Consider the following 11,569-nt stretch of genomic DNA (forward strand, 5'->3'; position numbering starts at 1 on the left):
ACAGATAAAACAAACTTAATGATACATGAGCTATCTTTAATGCTTGTGCATAAACTGAGTTGTTCCATAAAATGTACCACATGCTCTTAGGAGAGATACATGTACCGACCTTCTAAGAGAAGGAAATGGACATCCATATCAATTCATTTAGTTGTTTCATAACAATAATATTTTTATTAACCCTATTTTCCCAATCTACGAGAGTTTTTTTGGCACAGATGGTAATAATACAAATGCAACAGTCTGCAGTTTTGTCGCTACATCTTTTGTAGCCAAAATTGCAAATTTAGCTATTACATAACAATGGATAGGACCTTAGCTGGCTTTCCTCTTTGGCTTTCTTTTGAACCTTGAACAACAATGAAAACTCCCCACCAAGAAGCTGCCCTTCCAGTTATTGAACCACAGATAATACTTGATGATCCTTCAGGTGACACTGTTTTGGGTTTTCGTATTAATTTGTTTTTTGTTTTTTGGTTTTCACATTAATGCAATTATGAATATTCTCAACATTCATTGTATTTTTCTGCCATGATCAATACCACCAAAGATGTCCAACCAGTGAACACGCGTGCACCTTTTCCCTTTCCCTTCTGCTGATCATACTGCTCCCACAAGTAACCAGTCTGATGGTAGTTTTTAACCACATTCCTAGGATAAAAAGGAGAGCTCGAAATCACTGTAAGCATATACTATATGTGGCAAAATCATCTTTAAAAAGAAAAAAATTAGAACAGAACTTTCTGCCACAGAAAAATTGGTTACGTGATGATAGAAAAGTATCTTTTGCAATCTGCGCATTTGGATGTGCGAGTGCCTAAATGCCTAATCACACACCATACCTGATCAAGTTGTTCCTCAAATCATCATATATCGCCTTGGCACGTTGTCTGTATGGTCCATCCTCTATAATGATCAAACCAAGGCAGCATCAACTTTATAAGAAAGAGTTTCAGAAGAAAATGTTAATTTCTCATTTATTTGTACCTCTGGAGTAGTAGTGAAGTGCAGAGAGAATCCTATAATTCATGTTCATCCATATAGGCCCCCTCCAATATGGTGGATCATGCTCGGTATTTCGTTTCATGTAAATTGAGCTGTGGCAGATTATTTGTATTTCAATTAATGTTGTACAATTTTCTCAATATAATCACTTTGCCGATGAGTTGAAAAATATGTACCTCGTTGCATGAAAACCAGTGACTGTTAAACTAATAGGTGAGAATCCCCTCCTTACCTCGTTTTCGAAAGAGACCTCAGCCCGAAGTTTGTCCATAAAGTGCTTCTGTTTGAAATGAGGTCAAGTTGTTTTTCTAGTATCCAGGATCCCTGCTTGCAATTGAGTATATCATTTGATCCCAGATAACACAAAAAGGCTGACCAAGTGTGAAGAGAATGGTAACAAGAAATATTTTAAAGTACAAGTTGTTGCAAAGAGGAAGGTCATAGTAACTTACAGGTGGAATAAGCCTTTCCATCAGTGGGAAAAGGCTGACATAGCCAACATGAGGAACCAGTCTCAACACGGGTTTCTCTAAAACTTCTCGAATAAGCTCTCTACTTGGGTGACCGTTAACTGTCTCCACAACTTGCCAACTTAATCGAACCTGGAAGGGCAATTCCTTACTAGTTTCTTATAATGCATCAGTAACAGAATATTCCTTTTCAACATTAAGTCAACAGGTAGCCTTTTGGAAGCAATTTGGTTTCATAAGAATCCCCCTCTTACACGCTTTCAACATTTATTGACATGAAGCATGTAGACAACTCATCCAACCACCCCACCAACCCCCCCCCCCTCCAAAAAAAAAGAAAAAAGAAATAAAGGAAAAGATAAATAAAGCATCAGTAACTTTATGCAAGAAAAAGTTGCTGTCATCACTCCACAAAACCGTAAGATAGCTTACGTTTTCTGTATGATTCCCGTAATCAAAATAAGCTCCATATGCATCATCAAAGTGCATCTGGACAGAACGTAGACAAACCTTAGATCCAAAACCTAGATAAACGCAATAGTTTTTTGATGGATAGACCAAAATGAGATTAATATCCAGTTACAAGGAAACATGTCTGTAGTAAAAATTAGAGCTGACCTCATTTAAAAGCTGAAAATCAGAAAGCAGCTTAGCTGTGGACCTATACTCCTGTTTCAGTTCATCATAGACTTTGAATTATGTTACAGAGAAATCTTTGCATACAAAAATAGTATTATGGTGTATTTTGTACCTTTCCATGTTCATTTTCCTTCTCAAGAAATTCTAAAATCGAATGCAAGCAATCTGCAGCAAGATGCATCCAACATCTAATATCCAAGTGGCGTTCATCTTCACTTGGGTGTGATGCACGGGGATAATCATCTAGTCCAGAAGATAGAGTCTGGAAATGCAAAGAAACATCTAATTATTCTGGTGTAACAGGTAAAACAATTTTCAATTATTCTAACAAGGACGTTCATGAATGGAACAAGTGGATCTGAGAATAAACAGCAGAGTAACAGCAAAAACTTTACTCCAGAATAAGCATAGATTGTTTATGTGAAGCTCCATTTGAAATTGAAGCCCCTTTAATCTCTTTCAAAATCACAATATGTATTAAAAATACAATGCAGTTAGAATTGTGTCTTTCTTCCAAATTATTGCGCTGATACTGTATTTGTATTTTACAACCTTTTAGGTATTTATTTCAAACTCATTAAGATGTGGAATAAGCAGCCAGACGTCATATAACTTCACGTGTTTGCAGTAATATGTGTCTTAGGATGTCCATGAAGCAATATTCAAGTACATTAAGCAACTAAGCGTGCATATCCAGATACAGTTAAGCCGTTTAATAATGAATCAGGCACAAAACCTTTGGATTTAATTCACGAATAGTTTTATTGTCTCTTCCATGCCAAAAATAGCTGCTCACAGCCTTTCCTGCAAATACAGCAGGTAGAACTTCTCATAAGATGCTTAAACATGATAGAAGCTACCAATTACATTAAAGCTATGGAAGTTTAGAAATTGATTTCAGACTCGTACAATGCTTAGGTAACTAACAAACTAAGCCTTAAATAGCCAATTTCAGCTTAACATGCATTCATTTTTGACATAGAAATGCATACCTAATACCAGTATTCAATCTTTTTGAGTTAGAGGAACAAAGTAACTAAATTATCCACCAAGATATTTAGACTCCAAGGTTGCTGTGCAAACTAACCACCAAGATCTTTAGACTCCAAGGTTGCTGTGTAAACTAAGCAATACATTATCTCACAGTTTAAATGATGGGAATCAAGGAAGATAATGGTATTTACCCGATTGTGTGGTATTGAACCATTTAAACCATCCTTCAAGACGGACAAATGCTTGATCAAAGAAGATTGATATCTCTTTCCTCTCACCAGCAGCAAACTTCTTGGCCTTAATGCTGCAAATAAGGTCTGCATAAAGCAAGCCAAGCCTTCATACATAAACATTAAAATCATGCTTCTGGCACATATGATGATCTATTAAAAGATTAATCTGTAACACAACATGGAATAAATCATAAGTTTTTCTTTGCTTATCACTGAACCAGATCCACGATGATCTACAAACATCACCTTCTTTTAACTCCATTCAGTGAAAAAAATTTCCGTTTATTGTAAATAGACCATTCAAAAAATATATGCAAGCACTATAACTTTGCTCAATGTGATTGTATTCTGACCAAAATTCAGCACAAACCAAATAAGCAAACTGAGCAGCCCAATTCTTAAAGCACTTAAAAAGACTAGAAATTATTGAAAGATAAGTTTACCGCGTAAAACTAGGAACAATGTTGGAGGATTCCCATTTGTTGGATGCTGGGTAACAAATTCCTCTGGGACCTTACTGCCAATTCAAATAAATAGCTTGTCAAAGAGAGATCAACAGTATATGAGATCTGAAATGATAACTAAGCATATCAGAAGAAGACTGTATTTATCACCTTAAAGCTTCAGCACCTAAAATTTGCTCACGTGGAATCCATCCATCAATATTCATTAGGTCTAGCCAGTGTCCGATAATATCCAAGCAAATATGGATATCCCAACGCCTGATCATTGTTAAGAAGAAATGAAATATTAGAATACCAAAAACTATACTGATCTTCTAAACTATGCTGACCTTCTAAACTAAATAAGGATCCATCTGACTAAAGACAGAACTAACTTAAAGCTGCAGAAAACCACCTACCAGATCAGTAGCTGATGGAAACCCTCATCCCACAAAAATCCCCTGGGGAAAAAGGGACGACTTGGAACTGCTGTATAGAGCTCAGCTGGCCAATATGAAATAACGTCATCACCATGCTTTTTCTGCATCAGAACATAGCCCACCGTTACTTTGTCAAAAGCCCCAGTGGTAATAATTTACCACAGAAATGCTAAACATTTCAGTCAAACTCCAAAACTTAAAATAACAACCCAAATGCATAGCACATATGATTTAACTACAAAATAAAAATTTTTGGATGGAAATCTAGAATAAGAGCACATCAAAATAGTATCTAGTATTTCATTTGCTTTTGTTTCTTTTCTTTCTAATACTTTAAGTGACTGTTTGTAGTAATTCTAACAGTCCATGCACTAGATGCATCAAAGTACAATGGGTAGTCACAAAACTCATGTCTTACATTAGATGATTGTCCATCTATGCTGTTATTAGCAAAATACAAGACAGAATCACGCTATGCTAGTCTGTCTTACATTATGGTGGTTTAAAACTGACTCTTCCAGAAATTTTCAGATGCATACAGCATGACATTGACAACAATCAAATTCAGTGGAACAAATTAATGCTTGTGTAGATTTACTGGCAGTGGAACAAGTTAATGATTGTGTAGATTTACTGGTGATCAAACAAAGAGAGCATACAAGTGAGACTAGAGAATATAATTGCTTCTGGATGCAATAGGTTTTTACAAAGCAGAGAAGAAGAAAACAAACATGTATACCCCTAACCACTGCCCCATCAAGCTTAGTGCAAATTCACTTTTACAGGATCTCACAGTTCACATGGATTGCAGCAAGTACTCAGCAACTATATTTAGCTACCGGCAAGAATTATTTGATCCATCCAAAATGGATTATGCATAATTCAAAAAGTTGAAGATGTAATCTCATTAATTTGAACCTTCCTTGAGTCATAAACCCTTTTTTCCCCCTTTGGAGTTGTAAACTTGTCAAGTCATAAAATGTGAAGCAAGCATGAGAAACGATGCAAACTAGTGTTTAAATCAAATAAATGGTAAAGAGTGAACAGAATTAGACATATACATTGATTTCAGCAAATCTTGTTAAGCAACCAGAGGCAGTTAGAGTAAAATTTCTGTATAAAATTTCTATTTTTTAAGATCCATGAGCAGAATATATAAAATTTCTATTTTTTACTTTACAGTAAGCAGAGCTTGTAAGCAGTACAATACTCACAAAGACAATAAGATTCACAATAATGTAAAGCCTCAAAAGGACATCGGAACCACATTAAGGATAATAAATAGAGCAACTTACATCAGGGCGATTTGGGAGTGCAATTTGTGACTGCCCGTAAAAGTACCCTATACCACCAAGCAGATTGGCAAGTGCAGCCTTACCCACTGTCACAGATCCAGAATCAAGCTGAGGAGACCAAATGAAAGTTTCAGAAACACTTCAAGAAATGCATTATTGCTTTCAAACTGAAAAAGGACAACATGAAGGATGACTCATTTCAACTGCAAAAATAGTCACATAGAGCCAATAATCCTTTGGCGTAGACAATCTTAGCACCCAAAATGATTTGTGAACTTACAATTTTCTTAGTTGAAATGGCTCAGATGAATTTGTTGTATCACACTGCACACTGGCTGTACAATCATCCAATAACTACATTGATGGCCTTGGAAGCATGATTTGAACATTGATATACACATGCATATAATTTGGCATCAATAAACTCTGTGGAAGAGAATACAGCCAATGACTTCGCATTTTATTGAATGAATCTCTATGAAATGATAGTTCACATCCTACATCATCTGTATTTTATTTCTAAAAGATGATTACAGTGATTGACATGCCAAAGCACAAGTTTTATCTAACCCCACTAGCTAGCAACTCTAAGTAATCCTGCAGCATACATTTCATGTAATGCATAGAATAATCTAAGATGAGAAGTCAAGGATAGAATATGTAGGATAGGGCCGTTGTAGCCCACATTATCATGCTTGGAAACTGGTCTAAAAGAGATTAAGTACTCATCTAAGTTCAAAAGATTATGAAGCCCAAGGATAAACTGGTCGTTACCTCATCACCAAGATTGAAGCACCTTTCGAATTTGTCAGCATAGTCTTTTTGCTTCTCACTCAATTTATTGGTCAATGAGGCACCTACAAAGAGTAAGGAAGGAGTCGGCAAAGATTTAAATGTTCAGGTTAAGCTAAGCTTAACAACCACCCTGAACAGGGAGAGGACATAAAGCATCTAAAGTTTGTGTTGTTAACCAGATTTAAGTTAACAAACTTAAGAACAGTAAATAATTGCTCAAGATCAAATTCATCAGTTTTGCCTGAATACCTTCCTTGAAGGTATCCCATACTTCACTCAGATTATGCAAATTTCAGCACCATATTTTTTCTATATATTATCCAAGAACACTTCTTTTTCTTTTGAAGTGCAGATAATAAAAGGTCGACAGCGGAAGGCACCTGCAAGACTGATGGCACGCTCTTTTTGCGCAAGAGTTCCAGACTGGAAAATGATATCTGCCTTGAAAGGTATCCTACCAGAGAGCTGAATACACAAAAGTCGTTACTAAAATTGCAAATACAAAGAGAGACTTGAGCTGAAGTCTTATTTGACAGACTGAAGAAGCAGGAGCTCATGAGATTGCTGAAATAAACCTGAAACACTAAGATGTTTGATGACCCTTCTGATGTATCTGAAAGCTGCAAGCGACCCACCTTCCTTGCCTGAAAAGTAGACAAAAACAACTTTAAGAAAGGCAGAGGAGTTACATATCATACTCAACAGCGGTGCAAAAGCCACCAAATGCTGTAAAAGTCACTACAAGCATTCTTGCATCAAAGCTATTAACAAGGCCGAGACAGAAAACTAGGGAGGACAAACTCATGTACTTGGATCCCAAGATTTGATTGGACAAGATCAGATAAATTATGGACAAAAGGTGTCTTGAACCCAGAATAGTGAAATTCAAATTCATCCTGCAAAAAAAACAAAAAAAAAAAAGCGAACAAACACACTCACAGTGAGATACAGAAATCCTGGACACAACTGAAAAACTATCCCATAGCTTCAATAAAATTTATGTGCACTGTAATCCTCCTATTCTGGACACCAGCAAACATTCCATGTGGCATCATACTGTAACTTAAAAGATGTGAAAATACTAGAAGTTTTTTATCAATTAAGATTTATATTAATTTTTCAGTATCATACCTCAGTACTTAAAAGTAGCTGCCAATTGCCAACATCACTCCGATATCCAGATGCTAGGATAGATTCATCATCTACATCTGTGGCTCTGCTACCCAAATTTAGTGCATTTCCACTTTCATCATCCATATAGAAGAACAGATGCACAGTTTTTGACATTTCCTCACTAAGGTTTACTCTGTCAACAATTTCAAAGCTGTTAGAGAAGAAAGAAATCACAGGACATGAAAGATGAGCATAGCATCTAAGATGCTATAGCTTATTAGCAATGAGAAGTAATTTCAGCAAGTTTTGTTTTCTGAGGTCTAGAGCATGTCCTTGACAAATGTGATAACCTCCAAAAGAAAGTTTTGCACTAAGTAGTTTCATGCTCAACATTCCAGATGCACCCACTATATTATATGTTCCTCAGCATCAAAGTTAAGCATGCATCCAACAAGCAAAGACATTCTCACATAAATATTAACAATATAACTGGTTCAGCAGTTGCTTAATGAGAGAAAGGAGACTCGCAAAAACGCAATCAGACGAATTCAAGATTTTACATGATAACAATAAAATATTGATCAAAGAGTGTACAGAGAAATTACTAGACAATTAAGTGACACATTCACGTCAATAAAATTCCATCCAATACTTACTTTTGAAAGAATAGCATTTGGGAAGACTTTCAGTTTCTAGGCTTATACACTAAAAGCAACCAACTGCCTTTTGGTTTTAAGAAAGTGGCCATAAAATTTAAGTTAACGGGGATTACTCATCATTTTCCACTTCAATTCGGACAGCCCAGTCTCCACCATAGCTGCTCCCATGCTCCTTGGACTTGAGGAAACTTGTTTTCAAGGTCATATCTTGGTCAACCAAAATTTGATGTCCATAATCCCGTCCATTATGCTCTGTCCATCCATATGTCCTAAGCTCATCTGAATCTTGGCAGATGTGTCGCATGGCATACCTTCCATTCGTAATACCAATCCACATCAAACCAGCAATCAAAGACTGTGGGGTCCTACCAATAAACACCAAAAAGTACATGATTATGTCAATCCCAGTCCACACTGTGCATGTTTCATAAAGCATCATAAGGCACACTAGAATTCCATCAGAAAAACTATACAACATATTGGGGAGTCCTTCTGGTTCCATTGAGGCTGAAAGATGAACCAAGATACTCAATATATGAACTAAGCCCAGCTCGATAAGTGCTCACTGAGACTAAAACATCGAAGGATCAAACCAAGTCTGCAGTGTTCTTTTTAAGGTCTAGAACTCAGCTTGAGCTCAGTTCCATGAGTCAACTAGACGTTATACATATTAATAAATGAAGGTAATCAAGCTGGCCTTCGAAAACAACAGCATTTGGCTCGATTAGATTCCTTTAGACCCTACTTTTCATTCTACCACATAAAATTGCACGCCAAAAGCAGCAATTTTTCTTGACATTCCAGAGCAGAATGTGAGAAGGAGTCGATACCGTGCACGAATCCCAAAATAAACGTTAGGTCTATAGGTTCCCCAATACAAGCTCTCCTTGTGCTCCCCTTGAAACTGCCAGGAAAAAGGAAAAATCATCCTCGTAGCTGAATTTAATTTATTAGGATACATAAAACAAAGTGGAAAACTGAAATTATACTAAATTAAAGAACAAATATTCACCATGGGAAGTTCCATGAGTTTGGGAGCGGGAAATGGCGTGATAACCCTGGGCTTTTCCGGCTCTTCATTAGTATTTACCAATCGGAAAATGAAAAAGAGGGCGATCGAGGAGAACAGGATTCCAAACCCAAGGAAAACTTTGCTGCTCACGTTTGTAATTCGAATGAGGCTTTGGTCTCTGCCTCTATAACTTCGAGGTCTAGCGTTCGTACTTACTCTGTGGACTGACTCATCACCAACGGCGTCTGCGGAGGGCTTGCCTCTACTCCGAGTGCTGCTTCGCGTTGAACTGCCGGCCATTTTCCGGTGTGGGTTTATTGCTGATTCTGATTTCTGGGGAGGTTTTGCGCAGAGTGCGCCTGCGACTGATGCACAAGAAGCAGGACGGTGGACTTGGACTGGGACAAGGCCCGTAGTGTTATTGAAAATCTGGGTTGATGTATCTTAAAGTCCATATCTGAAACCTATAAACCTGCCTTGATCCTGGGCTATAGCTATGAAAATCCTCAAACTTTGGGCCACGGATGTTAAAGACCAGGACAGTAGACTTGGACTGGGCCGAGCTGTCTCAGGTGATCTCTCAGTTTTTTTTTTTTTTGGTGGTATAATTGTTACTAAAAAACATATAGGGTCTGTTTCGATTGGGCAGTTTTTTGACTAGTTGAAAAATTGTAGTAAAAAACTACTAGTAGTATATGTAGTCAAAAAACAACTCGTTAGTCAACGCATTGTTTTGAAATGTCTACAGTGGTGGTTTTGGGGTACGATATTATTGTTTTGGCTCGGAAGTAAGAAAACCATTGCTGTTTCTACGGAACTCTTCATTCCTTTTCCTCAAACCGAATTTCAACTTGCAGGTGCTCATATGTGGAACCTACCTGTCGACATCTGAAAGCTTTTCTTCCCGAGCAAATTCGTCCTACTTTTTTCGTTCCAAAGCTGCTTGTGGTAATTTTGGGCAGCTGCCATTAAAAAACTTGCCCGAAGCTTACTCTCGTTAGCTTCAACGGAGACACCTTCAGTGAGCTGTTCTGTTCCAGGTAGCTACAAGAAAATCGGACACACGGCTTGCGCAGGGGGCAGGTGGTCTTCTTCCTCTCGCTGTGCTTCCAATAAGCTCATTTAATTGGCTTTGTGCTATAGAAATTGGCAGAGAGGTGCGCTTTGTTTAGCAGATCCCCATTTTTTTTATTGGAGGTAAATAATGAATTTGGTACACTTCCGTACGAATTAGGGCTGAATTTTTAACTTGGAAATTTTGGCTTTCTATTACAATTCCTGCAGCTAAGCTATGAACAATTGGTGTATTTTGATAACTGGAACGCAGATAAATCTTGTCAACTTGGGTTTATGGCATCAGTACCATTTACGTAGCTAATCGCATTTGAGTAATTGAACTTTAATTGTTATTGTTGCTGCTTCTATTCTGTGCGATTGGTGGTGATTAGGTGTTTCTCATGGATATACTCTCCGGCAGCTTGTTTTTCAAAATGCTCAGCGTGTTTTTGTTTTTTGTGTGGTTCCATTTGTTTGCTTCAGCGTGTTTTTCAAAATGCTCAGCGTGTTTACTTCATCCGAGACAACGTACCCAATGATATGTTCTTCAATGAAGAAGTAGCGCTCGGTGCCTTAGCAGATGCCGGGGATCCAGGGGACTTCGTTCAGGGCAGTCAAAATTTCGATACGTCGCAGCGGGGCATACATAACTACTAACTAGAACGAAAATCGGCGGCAATACTCTATTGTTACGATACCACTTCATTTAAATTTATGAATGATAAACCCACTGTCTATCTATTCTTTACATATTATTGTTATTTGCATACTGAGCATGCCATGGCCAAACAAGGGTATATTTATACATGCAAGATTGCATTGTTTAGGCCAATATCATCCAATCATTTTTGCCGAGAGCTATAACGCCAATTTCCATATGGCATGTTGGGTAGACACAAGTTTACCGGCGAATGCATTTTATGCCGATATGAAAGTGTAGTTATTTATGAAATACAGATCAATCTAAACGCAGAAGTTTTTGAAAAACAATGTGAATTTTTCACAAACTGCCTATCCTATCCAAACGAAATCATCTGTATTTGAAAAAAAGTTACAGTAAATTTTTTAAAAAACATCCCCAAAATACCCACGTCAATTCAACAGCATTAACCGTGCTAGACAAATATACTTTGCTGAATCTTTGGAGAACCACAATAGCAGGGTTATTTTTGCATCCGAGCGGACACTAGCTAATCCACTAGGTTTCACTCGACTCAACCCCCCGGATTTGTTCAACCAAAAGCAACCCAAAAGTGAAATTCATTTTTGGGGGGTGTGATTTTCAGCTGCTGAAGCGTACAAACGGCAAGCATGGTTAATCATTCAACCCGATAATACAAGTTCCCAAAAAAAAAAAAAAAAAAAAAAACAATACTCGTAAGCCATCCTAAACGTCTTTTGAAAGAACAGCATTAT

General features: G+C 37.4%; 1 protein-coding gene and 1 long non-coding RNA gene across 3 annotated transcripts; one reads left to right on the top strand and one right to left on the bottom strand.

Moving 5' to 3' along the window:
- Nucleotides 1–102: 102 nt before the first annotated feature.
- On the bottom strand, nt 103–9,515 carry LOC113717934 (mannosyl-oligosaccharide glucosidase GCS1-like). Of its 2 annotated transcripts, XM_027242779.2 has the most exons (22): nt 9,098–9,515; nt 8,916–8,989; nt 8,199–8,450; nt 7,445–7,619; nt 7,123–7,209; nt 6,889–6,957; nt 6,694–6,778; nt 6,293–6,375; nt 5,519–5,626; nt 4,203–4,324; nt 3,955–4,062; nt 3,784–3,857; nt 3,299–3,424; nt 2,851–2,918; nt 2,227–2,376; nt 2,094–2,144; nt 1,908–1,964; nt 1,458–1,607; nt 1,238–1,329; nt 988–1,097; nt 843–906; nt 103–651 (listed from the first exon to the last, which is right to left on the bottom strand). In XM_027242779.2, the coding sequence occupies exons 1-22, from the start codon at nt 9,395–9,397 to the stop codon at nt 507–509; spliced, it is 2,550 nt and encodes an 849-aa protein (XP_027098580.1). In that variant the 5' UTR covers nt 9,398–9,515; the 3' UTR covers nt 103–506. The 2 variants fall into 2 exon arrangements, with proteins under 2 accessions (XP_027098580.1, XP_071929643.1); XM_072073542.1 differs by lacking the exon at nt 7,123–7,209.
- Nucleotides 9,516–9,754: 239 nt separating this feature from the next.
- LOC113718797 (uncharacterized) lies at nt 9,755–11,527 on the top strand. The gene is made up of 2 exons (XR_003454631.2): nt 9,755–10,294; nt 10,637–11,527. It is a non-coding gene; the product is annotated as an uncharacterized lncRNA (long non-coding RNA).
- Nucleotides 11,528–11,569: the final 42 nt, after the last annotated feature.

This window comes from Coffea arabica, unplaced genomic scaffold (genome assembly GCF_036785885.1).
Source record: "Coffea arabica cultivar ET-39 unplaced genomic scaffold, Coffea Arabica ET-39 HiFi ptg000055l, whole genome shotgun sequence".
Taxonomy (NCBI): Eukaryota; Viridiplantae; Streptophyta; class Magnoliopsida; order Gentianales; family Rubiaceae; genus Coffea; species Coffea arabica.